The sequence below is a fragment of the Aotus nancymaae genome, unplaced genomic scaffold, assembly GCF_030222135.1.
Source record: "Aotus nancymaae isolate 86718 unplaced genomic scaffold, 86718_ANA_hifiasm-v0.15.2.pri h1tg000020l, whole genome shotgun sequence".
NCBI classification, from domain to species: Eukaryota; Metazoa; Chordata; class Mammalia; order Primates; family Aotidae; genus Aotus; species Aotus nancymaae.
In genome coordinates, this window is record NW_026988432.1 from 43,936,019 (window position 1) to 43,956,580 (window position 20,562).

The following is a 20,562-nucleotide window of genomic DNA, read 5'->3' on the forward strand; positions in this document are numbered from 1 at the left end:
CAAGTTAATCACTTCAGGATTGGATTTTAATATTAATGTTGATACCTAAAATTAGTATAGATATTTTTTAAAAGAATCTCCACCAAAGGAAAATATTAATAGAACTTTGTCCTCCCAACAAAAGATAATTCAATGTGATTTTAGGCAAGTTTGTAGATAGAAGTTTCTGAAGTTTTAAATAATTGTGACAGAATTAAGACAAGGGAATTTAAAATGATTTTTAGTTGGTCATTTTGGTTTTTTGAAGAATAGCTATGACATAATATTTATCATTAGGGATCAATATGGATACCAGGCTTTCATAAGAAATATGTTTGTTGACCTTAATAAATCTTCAAGTGTGTAAATACAGAAATATTTGTACAGGCAGTTTTCTGATGAATTACATTTCCTCTATGCACATTCTCAAATGGCTACATATTTTTTAAAAACTTATACTAAAGGTTTGGTGTGATGGCAATTTTCACAAAGAAACAATTTTAATTGCTTCACATTGGTTATTTCTGTATCTAGTTATTTAATCATCATTATCATCATCATGATTAATCTGCATTTATATGTTTTGACAACTTGTTTTGCTATTATAAATAACATTGTAATGAATAAAGCATTTTGCTTAGAATAGATTCCCAAAAGAGAAATTACTAGATTAACGGGTTTGAAAATATTCAATGCTGTTGGTAAATACCATATTTTTTAAGCAGTCAGTAAGTTTTCTGTGCAAAAAATGTCAAAAAAAAATCAGAAACTAAACTCAATTCATACATTTAATTTAAAATTATAGGTAGCCCCAATTTGCCAATAAATGGTGATACAAAGTTATTTTCTAAAGAGTTTGCATTAGATTTGACATATATTTATTTAGTCATGGAGAAGGATATTATAAAGTTCTCAACTGCTCACAATAGCAGATTTAACTTTTATTTAAATATAATTAAAATATATTAAATATAAACAATGACTCTGGGTGCTTCTAAATTTTGAGTTCCCTATTCTTTGTCTTTTACTCTTTCTTTCTCTATGTTTTTAATGTTTTCTGTGAACTTCATGGAGATAAAATTCTAAGCTACAAGGTACCACCTACTTATTTAAGCACAGGGGCTAGAGAAAAGGAGAAGAGGATAGAAGGCTGCAGAAGTGTTCCTGGGATGCTGGGTAGAGGGTCCCAGGACTGGGTACTTTTTCAAGGCATGACAGAAGGAAGTTCAGGAAAAGGGCAGTGCAAAGAGGTGAAATAAAAGTCAGACAAACTCTGATGAATCACACATTAATGTTAAAAAAAAAACTGCATCAAAAAAGAATATTATTAAATCAACAAAGGATGTTGGTATAAGGGGAAACATTTTTTGGTTGTTTTGTTATTTTTCTACTGTACATAAAAAGCATGTTTAGATAATTTTAAAGATGTAAAAATTTAAACAAATCCAAATGATTTTAATTGTATGTATATACATACACAAATTATATGTATATATTTTTATCTTCTAGAAAATAGTAGCTGATTCACTTGAAGAAAATCTGCATTTAGCTCGAGAGTATCAACAGCTACAGAATACATTCTTAAGAGAAAAGGACAATTATTTCAATATATATGATAAACAGCTATCACTTGATACCTCAATCAAAGATAAGAAACAGGTATTTGTTTTTCTACTTGTTTTAAGATAATGATTTATGTCATATATGCACTACGAAAGTGAATAGTAGTTTGTGTATCTCTGATCTGATGATGATACTTCACAATGTGGCATATTTTCTCTATGTAGTTTTCTTGTACATTTATATCAACTTTTTAAATTTGAACTTTGAAAGAACAGTTGAGGAATGAAAAACTTGGTTTCTAATCCACTGTTTTATACTAATTTGCTTTTAATTAATGTGAACCGAAATATCATTTTTTGTATGTAGATTTCAATATGTTATTACAGACTTCGTATTTCAATTTGAATAGTGGATGATCTTCCATGATAGGCTTCTAAATTGTCCTTTCGATATATGGGTTCCAAATTCTAATAACTATTTTCTTATTAAATATGGAGATTAATTGGAAACTTGGAAAAAGAGCTGACCTTCTCTGATTACTGAAAATCACTGAGAATTCTAAATATATTTTGTAAAATCTTCTGTAGTGACAAGTGGAAAGATAAAGCACACAATGTGCTATGAATCAAAAAAAAAAGAAAAAGTTCTATTACTAGAGTGTTATGATACAGCCACTTCCTCTATATTCTCCAGATACTCAGTAACAAGAAAAAAAATTTCTTTTGAATATTTGATTCCCCTCCAGGATTCAAATTTCAGAAAATAGAGTCATTACTTTTTTTTTAACAATTAACCTAACCATGAAAACCAAAATGATCCTTTCTCCTACTGGTGTCACCCATATTATTGCATTATAAATCAGTCGTTTAGAATAGCAGTGCTATACTTATCCCTCATGATTATGGAATGTTGGGAAGACAAAAGGTGGGATTTAAATGCAAGTTCTACTAGCTCCATGATCTTGGCAAGTTGCCTTTTCCAACCTGAGTCTTCTCATCTGCAAAATAAGATTTACCTCACAGGATACTTGGTAAGTAATAAAAAGGAGCCAATCATAATAAGTTACTGTGAAATTAAAGGGATGCTATACAACTGTAAGTGATTATTGCATTCATCTGGTATCCTGTCTATGTACTCCCCTATTTCCCATCCGTCTATTCTCATGAGATTTAAAGCTTCTGAATACATTGGGAAAGAGAAGAATGTATTTTTCTCTTAAAATTTTGAAATGATAGCAAGATGAAGATAAGCGTGTTTGGGAGGCTGAGGTCGGAGGATCACCTGAAGTCAAGAGTTTGAGAGCAGCCTGGCCAGCATGGTGAAACCCTGCCTCTACTAAAAGTACAAAAATTAGCCAGATGTAGTAGTATGCGCCTATAGTCCCAGCTACTTGGTAGGCTGAGGCAGGAGGACCGCCTTAGCCCAGGATGTGGACATGGCAGTGAGCTGAGAATGTGGCACTGCACTCCAGCCTGAGCAACAGAGTGAGACTCTGTCTCAAAAAAAAAAAAAAAAAAGAATGAAATAAGTGTGTTTGGGAAAGAATTGATAATACAACTATCTGCCAAAATCTTAGTGTCATCAAACCATTTTGCAGGATTCAAAGAAAGGGCATGTATGTATCCATGAAGAACTTGTCCAATCAATTCATGCATTTGACATTGTTATTTAAGGTTAAACATGTTCTATTTGTTGTCCATAATTGAGAAGGAGAAAATAATCAATGGCTATACTGTATTTCTTTTCCTATGGTGGAGGTGGGGAACAAAAATAAATTACATGTGCACTTATCAGTTTACATAGAATCATTTGGTGACAAATGACAAATACGTTTGAAACATGCATAAATAGTGGAGACCCCATGCTTTTTAAGAGAAAGCCCTCACATCACATTTTCATAGTAAGAGCAAAGTTATCTTGATCTCATTTTGGAATTAAAAGAAATCTTAATGCAAGATACACAGACTGAGACTGGAGTAGGAACCGACAATGGAGGTTGCTAGGAGATGGGGTTTATGTTTGCGATCCCTCAGATGAATCAGTTTTAGCACACCTGTTTCAGGGAAACTTTCAAGATTTATTCGTACTTCCAGTCATTTTTCATTTCCATCCTTCAGCGATGGAGGTCATTAAGTGCAAGCTGCCCTTGTCAGTGTCATGTAGGATCAATTTGCTGCAATGGACAGACAGGCCTTATTGATGCTGTTAAATCTGTCAGTGAGAAATCGTATGTCATTAGCGTCTAATGCACTGCTTACAGAATGGAATTTGGCCATCAAAAATGAGAAAACTCTTTAATATTTTAGTCCATTTCCTTGATATCGCAACATTTCCCATGTATGTAGGTTTTAGTTCTTTGACCAGTTTAGTTTGGGTACACAAAAACACTATTCAGTCTCTAACTCTCTTGTTGAATTCCCTTGTCAGATAAAATGGGTCTCACTCTCAGGAATTTTGTGCATCTTTTTCCTGTTTTAGACTAATTTCATTGCTTCCAAACATGAATTCCTTTTGGCGTGGCAAATAATTATATTTTAATTATTGTGCTTCTTAGGGACTATTATTATCTCTTTACAAATGGTACATTTTCATACTTCTTGGTATTTTTATGCCGAGTAATAAAGAAAACCTAATGAAAGAGTAAAACAAATTGAAAATAATGTCCCCTTACTAACTTATATGCACGTCTCAAATGTTAAAATGCTATAGTATTTCTCTTAGTGTTAATATTATGTCTATTTTATTTGCTTGTGTTTTTTGATACTTTTCTGTACTTTTAAATTTTGTAGTGATAGATATTTTTGCCTTTAAAAATCAAAAAGAGGCAAAAGCAATTATGCAAAATTCTTATTTGCCCTGTTCATGGGTAACAATAGAAAATAATCTAATCTAAGACTTCTCAGATGTCAAAATTTAAATTAACACTAGAAATAAATGAAGAAAAATCTCTGAAAAACCGATTATACTTCCATGTGAATATAGACATTTTCATTAGAAGCTTTCAAATGCTTTTAATAAAAATATGCCATTTTTAATATTTTATATTAAAAATAAAAATATCTATGGATATTTTGATGAATCACCATGTATTTGTTTTAAGTGACAGCTCAGATTCTTTGTGCCTACACAGAAAGGTGAGTTAAGCAAGCATGCAGACACTGATGTGGCCTGTTGGTTGAAAACAGAATGGCTTTCCAAATGTGTTAAAATATATTTTTTAAATTGTTTCATTAGCCATTTGTAAAGCTTTACCCTTGCTTACCATAAATCCCAGTGCTTTCAAACTAAGTGGAGGAAAATTATTACAGAATCCATCAACATGTAACAAATACTTATGTGGACAAAGTATTTGTGCTATATAATTTACAAATATTATCTTTTAGTGTCTCTCAGTAATCCTGGGGAATTTTCTATTACTATTATCTCTCCCAATATAAGATGTGGAACTGAGATTGAGTGTCATACAAGATTGCTCAAGTAGAGGGAGATGCTGGAATGGGAATAAAATTCAGGTTTTTCTTATATCTAACTTATTTCAGAATTATAATGCTACCTATTTACTATAACATTAATTAAAAAGTTCTATCATGGCTAATCAGGTTATGTGAAACTTGGAAAAAAGCATGTAGATTGCATATGATATCTCTGGTGTTCAACTAAAATAGATTATTTGATTTACTAGTTGTTTTTGTAATTTTATTTCATTGGAGCCACTTTTTCTTTTTTTTTTCTTTTTTTCTTTCAAATAGCTTTATTTCCATTTGGTCCAAGGCTTGTAAGGGTAGTTAGAAAGCTGCCTAGTGGCTGGAGGGAGAGGCTTAGGCAGAAGCCCTGCTACTTTGCAAAGGCTGTTCATAAGTGGCTGGGCTCAGTAGTCTCTTAGTCGTGCTTGAGTGAGCCTTTCAAAGAGATACTCGCCCAGCCCAGCCTGTGTGCCGGCCAGCCTGCGGAGGTTGGTCAGGTGGTCATCCATCTTCTTGATGATTTTCACTTCCTCATCTAGGAAGTGACTCTCCAGGAAGTCACAGAGATGGGGGTCCGTGCGGGCAGAACCCAGGGCATGAAAATCCAAAAGGGCGTGGTTCAGATTTTTCTCCAGGGCCATGGTGGCTTCCATGGCGACCAGGGTTTTATCTCACTCATCTTGAGCCGAATTCTTAATGTCCTGAAGGAGAGCGCTGCCGCCACGCTGGTTTTGCATCTTCAGGAGACGCTCGTAGCCCTCGCGCTTCTCCTCGGCCAATTCGCGGAATCACGCCCTCCAGAGCCACATCATCGCGGTCGAAATAGTAGCCCAGAGAGAGGTAGGTGTAGGAGGCCTGCAGGTACGCATTGACCAGGCGGTTGATGGCTGCCTCCACGTCGGTGGAAGAATTATGACAAATCTGGGAGCTCATGGTTGGTCGGCAAAAAAGAGCTAACCACAAAAATGGTGTTAGCAGGTCCCCAGAAGCAGGAGATGACCGAGAAGATGGTCCCCGGAGGTTGCAAGCGGAGAGGAAATCGGAGGGCGGTCGGAGGCTGGAAGAAAGAGTCCCGGGATCTATTCCGTACAAACACTGTTGAAGCAAGAGACAGATCCGCGGGACTGCCGAACTGCCTAGAGCCACTTTTTCAATGATTTTCTGGGGAAAGGACCACCTAGTTACTTGGAGAATATTTAATTTTCATAGGGTTTATAGGTAGGTTTCATAATTCTAAATTGTGAAACTTGAACAAGAAGTGCCTACAGAAATATTGCCCTTCTCTTTAAAAAATAATTTTTTGTTTTTTTTTTGTTTTTTTTTTTTGAGACGGAGTCTCGCTCTTGTTACTCAGGCTGGAGTGCAATGGCGCGATCTCGGCTCACCGCAACCTCTGCCTCCTGGGTTCAGGCAATTCTCCTGCCTTAGCCTCCTGAGTAGCTGGGACTACAGGCACGCACTACCGTGCCCAGCTAATTTTTTGTAATTTTAGTAGAGACGGGGTTTCACCATGTTGACCAGGATGGTCTCGATCTCTTGACCTCGTGATCCACCCGCCTTGGCCTCCCAGAGTGCTAGGATTACAGGCGTGAGCCACCGCGCCCGGCCCGTAAGCATCTCTTTTAAGTGACTTGGGTCTGTGAAAAAAATCACAGAGATATGAATTAGAAAATTACTCTGCAGCAGAGTGTGTTGGCTTCTAGGGAATACTTCTGATCCTCATAGAACACTTGTAATTCATTCATTCAGTTATTCAAAATGTATTATTAATCACCAATTTTTCTATATATCAACAATGAACAATTGGAATTTGAAAGCTAAACCACAATGCCATTTATATTAACACACATACAAATAAAGTGAATTTAACAAAATATGTATAAGATCTATATGAGAAAGAGCACAAAATGAATGAAAGAAACAAATCAAAGAAGGTCTAAATATATGGGGAGATATTCCATATTCATGGAGAGGAACTCAATATTGTTAATATACCCATTCTTTCCAACTTGATATATACAGTCAATACAATCCCAATAAAAATGCCAGCATATTTTGTGGATATCAGTCAAATGATTCTAAATTTTATATGAAATATACTGTAATCCCAGCATTTTGGGAGGCCGAGGCAGGCAGATTACCTGCGGTCAGGAGTTTGAGACCAACCTGTCCAACCTGGTGAAACCCCATCTCTACTAAAAATACATAATTTAGCTGGGCATGGTGGTGGTCACCTGTAATCACAGCTACTCGGGAGGCTGAGCCAAGAGAATTGCTTGAACCTGGGAGGCGGAGTTTGCAGTGAGCTGCCAAGATTGTTCCACTGTACTCCAGCCTGGGTGACAAGAGTGAGACTCAAAAAAACAAAAACAAAAACAAAAATAAATAAATAGAGAGAGAGAGAAAGAAAGGCATAAAAAGACAAAAAATAACTGGCAAAATATTGATGAATAAAGTCAGAGGATTAACACTACCCAACTTCAAGATTTACTATAAAGCTGACAAAGATACTGTAGAGGTCACAGGAACATGCCACCTTATTTTTGCTTCTGTGCTAGAGGTTATGATCTCAAGTTCAGACTATAGCGTAGATTAATGTAGAATCAGAGCTCTCCAGCATCCTTTCTTCACCCCACCTAGAGAAGAATTATATATTTTTGCTATTTAATCTATCTTACCTGGGTCTCACTAGACAACATTTCCATATTAAATTCTCAAAAAATTGTATCATATGTAGATTATACACATTTTCTCCTACCATTTTCATCAACTTTCAAACACAGTTTCCTTTAATACTCATTTTGTATTAATGTGCTTAGGAGCCAAAGTCAATTGTAGCAATAAACAAAGTTATTTTCCTAGAGAAATGTGAAAGCTGTTTGATTCTCATTTTTATAAGTATTTCGTATTGCTTGTTGTCCTGCACACCATAAAATTGTGCTTGGATAGTGATTTCTGTCTGCTTGCTTCAATGTAAATAGAAATTTACTTCTTTCATATAAAAACCATAAAATAATAGTTTTCCCCATAACAGCTATTTGAAGACCCTATCAGTGTCTCTGCTTCCATTTCTTAGAACACAGGCATGTGGACATGCACACACACACACACACACACACACACACATTTGTTCTAAAGGCATTATCACACTTCATGGACTGATAAGCTTGCATTAAATTTATACTGTCCCATTTCTCTGAAGAGTTTTCCTCAAGAAACCTGTGAAGAACTTTGGTGATGCCTGGGACAGAAGTAGACAGCTGATAGTCTATTGTTCTATCTCAATTAATCTCCCTTTTGTTGTCCTAACTCCATAAGGAAAATACCAAGACTGGGAGTTTATTTCTGGCCAATACTTTAAAGAAGTAAACTTGGTTTAAATCAAACCAATTATTTGGTCCAATACCAGTTTTGAGTGAAATTTTAATTTATGTATCTTTCTTTTTTTATTTTTTAAATAACTTTATTGAATCAAATTTTAAACATAATATAATTAATTTATTCCAACAGTACAATCCAGTGATGTTGTAGTAAATTTCCAAGTTGCGCAACAATGACCATAAATCAGTTTTAGCATGTTTTCATTACCATAGTAGTAAGATTTTCATGCCCATTTACTGTTTTTTAAAAATTTAATTTATTTTTTTTATCGTACTTTAGGTTCTGGGGTACATGTGCAGATCATGCAAGATTGTTGCATAAGTACATACATGGAAATCTGGATTGCTGCCTCCATCCCCCTGTCACCTATATCTGGTTTCTCACCATATTATCCCTCCCAAACCTCCCTACCCCCTGCTGTCCCTCCTCTTCCCCACCCCAGCAGACCCCAGTGTGTGAACAAGAAGTGCCTACAGAAATATTGCCTCCCTCCCTGAGTCCATGTGTTCTCATTGTTCAACACCTGCCTATGAGTGAGAACATGCAGTGTTTGATTTTCTGTTCTTGTGTCAGTTTGCTCAGAATAATGGTTTCCAGATTCATCCATGTCCCTACAAAGGATACAAACTCATCGTTTTTTATGGCTGCATAGTATTCCATGGTGTATATGTGCCACATTTTCCTTGTCCAGTCTATCATTGATGGGCATTTGGGTTGGTTCCAGGTCTTTGCTATTGTAAACAGTGCCTCAGTGAACGTACATGTGCATGTGTCTTTATAGTAGAATGATTTATAATCCTTTGGATATATACCCAGTAATGGGATTGTTGGGTCAAATGGAATTTCTGTTTCTAGGTCCTTGAGGAATCGCCACACTGTCTTCATGCAATTTTGAGATTTTCTTCTGGTAGAGTTACATAGCAATAAACAGATTTTTTTTTTTAATATTAGCCACACTTTAAGAGTGATTTGTTGAGTGTGATGATGGACTCCAGTATATCAAAAATATTCAGGATAATATTTTCACATGTGTGTGTGGTGGTGGGGATGTGTAGCTCAACCAATGCCTATTTTGTTCCCCCTGGAATATCTGGATATCTGGCAATGTCTGGAGACATTTTTGGTTGCCCCTGGCTTCTAGAAGGCAGAAGCCAAGAATAGGGATGTTGCTAATCATCCTACAATGCACAGGACAACCCCTCTCCCCTTCACACACACCAACATTCTCCAGCCCAAATGTCAATAGAACTGAGGTTAAGAAACCTTGATAGACACAGAGAGAGAGAATTTACTTGTCATATGTATGTAACATGTGTGTATATGTATATATACATATATATAACATGAAACACAGTATACTATATCCTCTTCTTAAAGATTTAACCTGTATTTGTATATTTAAAATCCTGAGAAATTCCACATTAAACAATCTGTTAACTCTGTTAACCCTGAATTTTCTAATGTCCCTGGAATTCTTTCTTCTCAGGTAAACTATTTACTACTGATTGACTTGGTGTTTAGTAGATTAAACCTTGGAAAATGTTATTATCTATATATATATATATAAAGAGAATATATTTAAAGAATATATATCTTATGCTTATATTAAGAGAATATATAAAGATATATATTTATATATATATAAATAAGCATAAAATATATATATAAACATAAGAGAATAAGAGAATATATATCTTATGCTTATTTATATATATATAAGATATGTATTATGCTTATTTATATATAAGATATATATTATGCTTATATATATTATTTATATATAAGATATATATCTTTTATATATATATAAAAATAAGCATAAGAGAATAAGAGGCACTGTGTCACAAACTGTACTTTCATGATATTCCATTGATATGTAATAAAAAATAAGTATTCTTTATATTACATATAAAGCCATAGAATAATTTGGAATATTCTCAAATAAATACGTTCCTTAGAATCCATGCGTATCCAGAATGCTGACTTTTTTTGATGCTATAGTAAAGCAATAAAATGAAATAGTATTGTTTTCATCACTTAAAACTGATGTTTAGAAAATTACAATAAAACAAGTTAAATATTCTCAAATACACCTTTTATGATCGGCATATTTTCTAATTACCTAATACGTGACATGTAACTACAACTGATTTTCAATTTTGTGGGATTATCTGTAAATAATTTTTTTCATTTTGAGCTGTGCATATGCATCGCAATGACATAAACGTTTGGAAAAACTGATTTTTTAATCATCTTTTCTCAAATCTACAGAACTATGTCTTATAATCACTTATTAAAGTAAGATTAACATGGAAAATGTATATTTGTATGCTAAATATTTTCTTTAGTCATTTATTTTTTCTTCAGAATTTAACTGTCATTGAAGGTGGGATGGAAAACCTATAGACAGCTTATTTAATCCCATGAGCCTCTGATAATAAGGAATATGAATATCTCCCTTGTAGGATGGTTGTATAAAACAATAAACTAATAATTCCTATTTATGAAGCACTACTATGTGCTAGGCACTTTGTTAGCTTTTATATGTAATCTTACTTAATTCTCTGAACAACTCTGAAGCATAAATATATGTCTTAAATGTAAAGCACTAGAACAGTTTTTTACAAACTATATTTTGTATATAGAAGATGTAGTTACTAATATTTCTATTGTTTAGATAAATATGTGTTCCTCATTTCTTGTATCAAACTGTAGTGTGATTATATGATTATAACATAATCTTCTACTCTGTAATAGGAATTAAATAGTGGTTGAGAATATGGGATGAATTATGGGTAGAAAGGACAGAAGTGTAAGTAGTAGAGACATTATGATAATCAGTTAGAAAAACATGCAGAGGCTCTTAGGAATAAAGGAATAGCACCATGGGAAGAAATCTAATGCCCAGGTAAAACTGACAGAGGACTATAGGGTAGAAAGTCATGTATATATATACATGTGCATATGTATATACATGTCTAATACCAGGCATAAGGGATAGACTCATCAATGACACATGGGTTGGGGAGTTAACCCAAATCTTATACCACCAAACACCAATTAGAACACATATACAAATGAAAAGTTCCCATTTGCAATAGCTACAACAGCCAAAAATTTCCTAGAAATACCTAATATAAATTATGTCATTGTAATCTTCATGAAGGAACCTGTAAAATTTTACAAATGGAAAACATAATAAAACAGCACGTGTCATAACAATACTCAATATTTTAATTTGGTGAGATCTGTCTGGCATCTTAACGTTATAATTTTAAAGTAATTCCAAACAAAGTAAAAGAATATTTTTTGGAAGCTGATAAAAGCATTCTGTACTGGAACATGAAAACAGATTTTAAAAATTATGAGAAAATGAGGGGATACTTTTTCTAGCTTGTTCTGAAACAAATAATAAAGCTGCAAGAAGTGTAACAAGTTACAACAATGACAAAAAGTTCAATGCATCACAAGGACTGCCTAGAAATAAAAGTAAAGTCCTAATATGCCAAGGATTTTATTGTATAAAAATGTGAAAATTCAAAGAAATGGCAACATAGTCTTTTCAACAAAATGCTGCAAGGCTTACTGTATGGCTTTGGGAAATTGCAAATAAATCCTGCCTTGAACCATGCCAAAAGCCACAAATGCATTAAAGTGTTAAATATAAACACAAGATGTAGTTGAATAGATGTCTGATCTTGAAATGAGAAGAGTTTTTATCAACATCATGAAAAAGAAGAAATCTTTTAAAATAATAATTTATATGTTTGCTGACATGGAAATTAAATGTCTGTGAATTTAAAACTATGTGAAAATATTTCAACATCTGTGACAAACATGAACTTTAATATTTTTACCCCATGGAGTGCTACTCTGTCTCTTAAAAGATAACTTCTCTAGCAGAATCATGAAAAAAGTATTTAAATAAGTATTGCCTTGGTATGTCTTGTCTTTGTTGAATATTTTAAAATATTTGATAAATAAAAGGGAGAGAAGCATCCTTAATAGTTTTTTAAAAAAATGAAAGGAAAACAACAGGATAGTGTTTGCACCCACCAGATTAGCATAATATTTTGTAATGATAATATCTAGTTTGTGGAGGAAGCACTGAAATTGACACTTTCACCAATGGTGATATTGTACTTTGAAATGCTCTCTATGAAGAACAAATTGACAATATATAGCAAGAGCCTTAATATATTCATACCTTTTTTCTCTAAGGAATATTACTAAAATGTGCACAAATGGTGTTTCAACAAGGATTTGATTATAAAATGGGCAGAACAGTGTAGCACAGAGCCCGACTGCCTGGATTTGAATCTTGCCCTTTTGCTTCCTAGCTATGATTTTGAGCAAGTTGTTTACCTCTCTGAGCCTGTGGTTTCTGATCTGTAAAATGAGAATAATAGCAGAATCTACTTGATAGAGTTTTTCAGACAACCACTTTAATACATGTAAAGATTTCTAACAGCCTTTGATATCTAGTACGTTCTACATATATTTCAGTTACATTTGTTGTTGTTATTAAATGAGATTATGTAGCACATACTTCAGAAATCGTTTAGTATATGTAAAGAGAGAATAAGAATCAAAACAGGTATTATCATTATTTTTATGCTATTATGAAATAACCTGAACAGTGGCCATGGCATCTTTATAGGAACGACTTTGATTCCTTGTGTTAAGAAAGATTATATGAAATCAAAAAACATTGTAAACTCGTCACTTTTTGTTAACCAAGAGTGAATTAAGGACAATAAATATCAAGTAACTTAGGGATGATTATTTTTATTTTCAAAGGATTCTTACATCATGAGAGGCTCTAATAACATAGTGAGTCATACAATCATTTCAATTATACTTAACTAAGTAGGATTTTGTCTATATCCAAATTTCCAGAGAAGATATTTTTCACATTGTCCTCTAATTACTCATATTATTCTTTTTGATATGGGGTCTCATTCTGTCACCCAGGTTGGAGTACGGTGATGTGATCTCGGCTCACTGCAACTTCTGCCTCCTGGGCTCAGGTGATCCTCCCCACTCAGTCCCCTGAGTAACTGGGCTCACAGGCACATGATACCATGCCTGGCTAATGTTTTGTACTTTTGGCAGAGATGGTGTTTCACTATTTTGTCCAGGCTGGTCTCAAACTCCTGACCTCAAGTGCTCTGCCCACCTCAGCCTCCCAAAGTGCTGGGATTACAAAAGTGAGTCACCATACCAGACCTAATTATTCATATTCTGTGTATACCTGTGTACACCTGATTCTATTAAAAGAAATTACTTGATTTTAGGAAGTTCCTCAACTCATTTACTAGAGACTAATTACCAAGTTAAATGTTTTCCTGCTTTCTTGAAATGGACCTTGAGTAAAACAATTTACTGGTACCGTCTGACCCTTTAAGAGTTTAATAGGTAACTATGGAAAAATATTGTGGACAGATAGACATTAAAAATACTTTCCTTTTGTCAGTTAAAGAGTAATTCTCACAGATTTCCTATCAAACTAATCCTGAAAATGACAACTGTTCTTTTTTAAAATCTCATATGTTTCCCTCATAGTGAATCACTGATTAACAAATAAAACAACACATACACACAGGCAATACATTATCTGAGAAAAAGAAAAGTAGCAATGCGGTGAATGTAGTATTTAGAATTCTGTGAGGCTGTGTCAGATATAAAATCCCTTTCTATGTGTGTACCTATGCAACAATCTTGCATGTTCTTCACATGTACCCCAAAACCTAAAATGCAATAAAAATAATCCCTTTCTAGTTATTTCCCTTGGTGCTGGGTATCAGAATTGTGTCATCTTTCAAAAAAAATTATCATTTTAAAGAAAGATATGTGCACTATACTCATACGTTATTGAGAAAAGTATATAAAACAAAGCTACTGTCTGCATGATGTACATAGAAAAAGCAAAAATGTTATCTGTGAAAGCAGAAAAGAATTTGGCTTGCTTGACTTTTTGTATCAAGCAGGCTACAGCAATCTTTTGATTCTAATATGAAACTATAGTAAGGATCATTGCACTAATGCATGAGGATTTGTGATAATGTTGCAGAAATTTTACTGTCAAAACTGAACTGCAGTGTAATGACTTTTGTTATCATGGTTTCTAATAACTATTCAGCATGAATTGACCCTACATATGTTTTGCTGCAATAATGTGTCACTAACTCAGAAAGCTAAAAAGAAAATAAAAAGCAGTCAACATAATGTTATGTATAACTTCATGATAACCTTTACTATTAACATTGTTAAAACAATTATATTAATAATAGTCACTATACAAACTATGGGCTCACATGTCAATAAAACCTCAGACACATTATGACAGTTCTGGCTAAATAAACCTACAAAGTACTTTACAATAAAACATGTTCTCTGTTCAGCCTGGGCACTAGTTACTGACTGTTGTTACTACTTCCAATCTGATTGCTACCCTCTATTGTAAGGAGACTTCGACATGTTTCCCTACTTCCTATAAGGTGTTTCTTTTTCTTTTTGGGCTATATCTTTAGTTTTTTACTTTCTATATTTTTGCATCTCCTTGCCTCCAAAAATATATGCAAAAAAACTGCATATCTTTTTATCTCAGCATCTCTTCTCTGCAATAAATATGAGAAAGTAGAATGTTTACTTTTCTGTGTGGCGGTCACCATGCTAGACATTTACAACAGGTGTAAATCATTGAGTTGCACCAACCATATCATAAATGTTGACCAATTACAGATATAATTATCATTTTTATTCTATTATTATTTAATTCACAAAAACACTATGAAACAACTGGGAATATTCCCATTTTTTCTTAGAAAACAAAGCTACTGTATTAGTTTGCTAGGGCTGCCCTAACAAAGTACCACAGACTGAGTGGTTTAAACCACAGAAATTTATTATCTCAGAATTTAGGAGGCCAGAATATGAGATCAAGGTGTCAACAGGTTCTGATGACCTAGTGGAATGGATCTGTTCCAAGCCTCTCCTTTGCTTATAGAAGGCCACCTTCTTCCTGTGTCAATATAATGTCTTCAATATAATGACAGATTTGTATGTATCTGTCCAGATCTCTTCTTTATCTTCTTTTTTTGTCATTGTTTTTGTTACTGTTTGTTTGTTTGTTTAACTTTCATTTTAGGTACAGGGTTACATGTGCAGGTTTGTTACATAGGCTAACTCATGTCACGGGGGTTTGGTGTACAAATTATTTTGTCACACAGGTACAAAGCCTAGTATCTATTAGTTGTTTTTTCTGCTCTTCTCCCTCCTTCTAGCCTCCACACTCAAATAGGCTCCAGTGGTCTGTTGTTCCCTTCTTTTTGTCCACGAGTTCTCATCATTTAGCTCCCACTTACAAGTGGAGCATGCAAGATTTGGTTTTCTGTTCCTACGTTAGTTTGCTAGGGACAACAGCCTCTAGCTCCATCCACATTCCCACAAAAGCATGATCTTGTTCTTTTTATGGGTGCATAGTATCCCATGGTGTAGATTCACCACATTTTCTTAATCCACTCTGTCATTGATGGGCTTTGTGTTGATTTCATGTCTTTGCTATTGTGAGGAGTACTGCAATGAACATTCACCTACATGTATCTTTATGGTAGTATGATTTATATTCCTCTGGATACATACCCAGTAATGGAATTGCTGAGTCAAATGGTAGTTCTGTTTGTAGCTCTTTGAAGAATTGCCACACTGCTTTCCACAATAGTTGAACTAATTTACACTCACACCAGCTGTATAAGTGTTCCCTTTTCTCCACAACCTCACCAGCATCTGTTTTATTTTGACGTCTTAATAACAGCCATTCTGACTGGTGTGAGATGGTATCTCATTGTAGTTTTTATTTGCATTTCTCTAATAATCAGTGATATAGAGCTTTTTTAAATTTTTGTTGGTTGTATGTGTGTCTTCTTTTGAAAACTGTCTGTTGATGTCCTTTGCCCACTTTTTATGGGATTGTTTTGGCTTGTAAATTTGTTTAAGTTCTTTATAGACACCGGATATTAAACCTTTGTCAGATGCAGAGTTTGCAAAAAGTTTCTCCCATGCTCTAAATTGTCTGTTTACTCTGCTGATAGTTTTCTTTTGCTATGCAAAAACTCATTGGTTTAATTAGATCCCATTTGTCAGTTTTTGCTTTTGTTACAATTGTTTTGGTGTCTTCAACATGAAATTTTTGCTGGTTTTTATCTCCAGAATGATATTGCCTAGGTTATCTTCCAGGGTTTTTATAAGTTTGGGGTTTAAATTTAAGTTTTCAATTCATCTTGAGTCAATTTTTGTAAATGGTGTAAGGAAGGAGTCCAGTTTCAAACCTCTTCATATATCTAGCCAGTTTTCTCAGCATCTATTTATTGAATAGAGAGTCTTTCCCAAATTTCATGTTTTGGTCAGCTTTTTTGAAGATCAGATGGTTGTTGATGTGCAGCCTTATTTCTGGGCTCTCTTTTCTGTTCTATTGGTCTGTGTGTCTGTTTTTGTACCAGTACCATGCTGTTTTGTTTACTGTAGCCCTATAGTGTAGTTTGGAGTCTAGTAGTCTAGTGATGCCTCCACCTTTGTTCTTTTTGCATAGAATTGCCTTGGCTATTCAGGCTTTTTTGTTTCATAGTATTTTTAAAATAGTTTTTTCTAGTTCTGTGAAGAATGTTATTGGTAGTTTGATAGGAATAGCATTGAATCTGTAAACTGCTTTGGGCTGTATGTCCATTTTAATGATACTGATTTTTTCTATCCATGAGCATGTAATGTTTTTCAATTTTTTTTTTGGTCATCTCTGATTTCTTTGAGCAGTGTCCTATAATTCTCATTGTAGAGATAATTTACCTCCATGGTTACCTTCATTCCTATGTATTTTATTCCTTTTGTAGCAATTGTGAATGGGATTATGTTCATGATTTGGCCCTCAGCATGGCTGTTGTTGGTGTATAAGAATGCTAGTGATTTTGTACATTTACTTTTAATCCTGAAAGTTTGTTGAAGCAGCTTTGGATCAAGACTACAGAGTTTTCTGAATATAGAATCATGTTGTCTGCAAACAGATAGTTTGATTTCTTCCCTTTCTGGTTTGGTGCCCTTTCTTTCTTTCTTTTCTTGATTTCTCTGGCCAGGACTTCCAATACTATGTTGAATATAAGTGGCAGGAGAGGGCACTCTTGTCTTGTGCTGGTTTTCAATGGGAATGCTTCCAGCTTTTCCCCATTCAGTATGATGTTGGCTTTGGGTTTGTCATTGATGGTTCTTATTATTTTGAGTTGTGTGCCTTCAATACCTAGTTTATTGAGAGTTTTTAACATGAAGCAATGTTGAATTTTGTTGAAAGCCTTTACTGCATCTGTTGAGATAATCATGTGGTGGTTATCTCTAGTTCTGTTAACATGAGCTACATTTATTCATTGTGTATGTTGAACCAACCTTGCATGCTGAGGATGAAACCTACTTCACCATGATAGATTAGCCTTTTGATGTGCCGCTGGATTTGGTTTGCAAATATTTTGTTGGGAAGTGTTGCATCAATGTTCATCAATACTATTGCCCTGAAGTTTTCTTTTTTTGTTGTGTGTCTGCCAGGTTTTTCTGTCAGGATGATGCTGGCTTCATAGAATGAATTGGGGAAGAGTCCCTCCTTCTGAATTTTTTGGAATAGTTTCAGTTGTAATGGTACCAGTTCTTCCTTGTACACCTGGTAGAATTTGGCTGTGAATTCATCTGGTCCTGGGCTTTGTTTTGATTGGTAGGCTATTTATTACTGATTCAATTTTGGAACTCATTATTGATCTGTTTAGGGAATCAGGTTCTTGCTGGTTCAGTCTTGGGAGGGTGTATGTGTCCAGGAATTTATCTATTTCTCATAGGTTTTCTAGTCTGCGTGCACAGAGGCATTTGTGGTAGTTTCTGATGGTTATTTTTATTTCTGTGGAGCTAGTGGTAACATCCTCTTTGTCATTTCGAATTGTGTTTATTTAGATCTTCTCTCTTTTTTCTTTATTAGTGTAGCTAGTAGCCTATCTATATTTTTTTTTAAAAAAAACCCCACTCCTAAGCCAACTGATAAAGATATCAGTCATATTGGATTAGAGAACGTTATAATCACCTCATTTTTAGTTTGGCTACCTCTGTAAAGATCCTGTCTCAAATAGGGTCATCTTATAAGCTACTTGGGTTAGGACTTCAACATATGCAATTGGGATAAAAGGGATTACTATTTAGCCTATAACAGGTACTTTGTTGTAATTTTAGGCCACTCTACTTGTAAGTGGGAACCAGAGCTAGCATTCAAACCCAGGCCCCTGGGACTTGTTCTGCTTCTCTAATATTCCTTTTCTTTATCATCCTCAACTCATTATCCACACAGGGTATATTTATCTTTCTTTAAATGCAAAAGTATTTTAATTATAATTATTTTGTAATACCTGTGATATTGGGCATGAATATGATTAAGAATACTTAGTAATAAAATACCTTTTGAGAGAGAAAGAGTTTATAGTGTTACAGAGGAAATGGTAGATCATTTATGTTTCTAATCAATGGTTGAGGTCCAGGCAGAAAAATACCTCTCCCACTAGAAGAACTTTAAAAATCCCCTCCCATCGTCTCAGACAACAGAACATATGTTAACCAGAAGATGTTGATCCTATATGGATTGCTACAGACACAAAGATGAAGGATGAGGGTTTACATGCTTTAAAAAAAGAGAGAGGAAGAGATAATAGTGGCTCCAAGCGGCCACTAGAGTTTAGCATGCAATACAGAGTAAAGCAAAGCTTGCTCTGGAAATTTGATGATAGAGACCGAGTTTGATATTTTGGAAAACACGGTAGCGTGACAGGGTTAGATGCACTCCCTCCTCCTCCCCCTCACACACATCAAATGGACTAGATTAACCAAAGAGAAGTTTTGAAAGTTTGAAGGAAAGAATATTATATAGGATATTATAATAGTCAATGCTGACAAGATGGAGTGCTGAGGAATATATCACATGAATAGGAGAAAGGCAACACATTTGGAAAAATAAATGAAGATACTGAGTGCTGATAATTAGAAACTCCCATTCTGAAACAGAACTGAAATATGGCTGTAAGCAATGGGAGGAATTGCGGTATCCTTTTCCCCAAATAGCCTCCTATATTGGAAACATGTGGGCTGAAGTAAGGACTACTACATTGAATCCCCTTTCAGGCATGAAGACTGATGTTCTTAAGAGCAATGTCTGCTAATGTGGATGGGATCTTTCTTACCTAGGAGTGCTAGGATTGGAGGTATCACTCACGGATATCTGGGGAAGTCCACATGAAGTCATTGTCAGGACTGAGCACTGTCAGCAGCACAGCACACCTGTGTGTGAGCAAGGCATGGGCCACCCATATGAAAAGCCAGGTGGTCATAGGGCTTTTCTCTGATTATTCTTTACTAAGTTATAAATTTCAAGGATAAAGAAGTAATTCCATGAAGTATGCATTTAGAAGAAATACAGTGCCTACAAAGGGAAAATAATTTCACACTTAACCTCCACAATATATTATGACAGAAAACCGTAGAAAAATATCTACATATTTTTTTTTAGATGGAGTTTGGCTCTTGTACCCTAGGCTGGAGTGCAGTGGTGCAATCTCAGCTCACTGTAACCTCCACCACCTGGGTTCAAGTGATTCTCCTGCCTCAGCCTCCCAAGTAGCTGGGATTACAGGCATGCGCCACCACACCCGACTAATTAATTTTTGTATTTTTAGTAGAGACGGGGTTTCACTATGTTGGCCAGGCTGGTCTCGATCTCCTGACCTCAAGAGATCCACCTACCTCACCTCCCAAAGTGCTAGGATTACAGGTGTGAGCCACAGTGCCCAGCCAATATCTATATAATTTCAAAGAAAAAATTAAGGCAAGTATGTTGTTTCTAGTCAAGTTATTGCTTATGTGATGAAAACAAAAAGGTGTTTTTGTTTTTAGTTTGTTTAAAAATTATTTTTAATTTTTGAAGTTATATGGTACATATGTATATTATAGATACATGAGATGATTTGATATATGAATATAATGCATAAAAATCACATTGTGGAGAATTGAGTATTCATACCCTCAAGCATTTACCCTTTGTGGTACAAACAATACAATTATCCTCCAGAAAGGTATTTTTGAATGAACAAACAACAAATATAGATTA

The 20,562-nt window shown here is 34.6% G+C and overlaps 1 protein-coding gene and 1 pseudogene across 3 annotated transcripts in view; one reads left to right on the forward strand and one right to left on the reverse strand.

The window, feature by feature from the left end:
- CCDC178 (coiled-coil domain containing 178) overlaps window positions 1–20,562 on the forward strand; it is a 559,051-nt gene that overhangs the window by 395,857 nt on the left and 142,632 nt on the right. For 2 of the 3 annotated variants that reach the window (XM_064378981.1, XM_021670019.2), the window contains exon 21: window positions 1,489–1,638. The exons of the other annotated variant lie outside the window; for it this stretch is intronic. In XM_064378981.1, coding sequence (XP_064235051.1) covers window positions 1,489–1,638 — 150 coding nt within the window. The remainder of the gene's footprint in view (window positions 1–1,488; window positions 1,639–20,562) is intronic. 3 annotated transcript variants of the gene reach the window in all.
- Window positions 5,289–5,939, reverse strand: LOC110568081 (ferritin light chain-like; annotated as a pseudogene).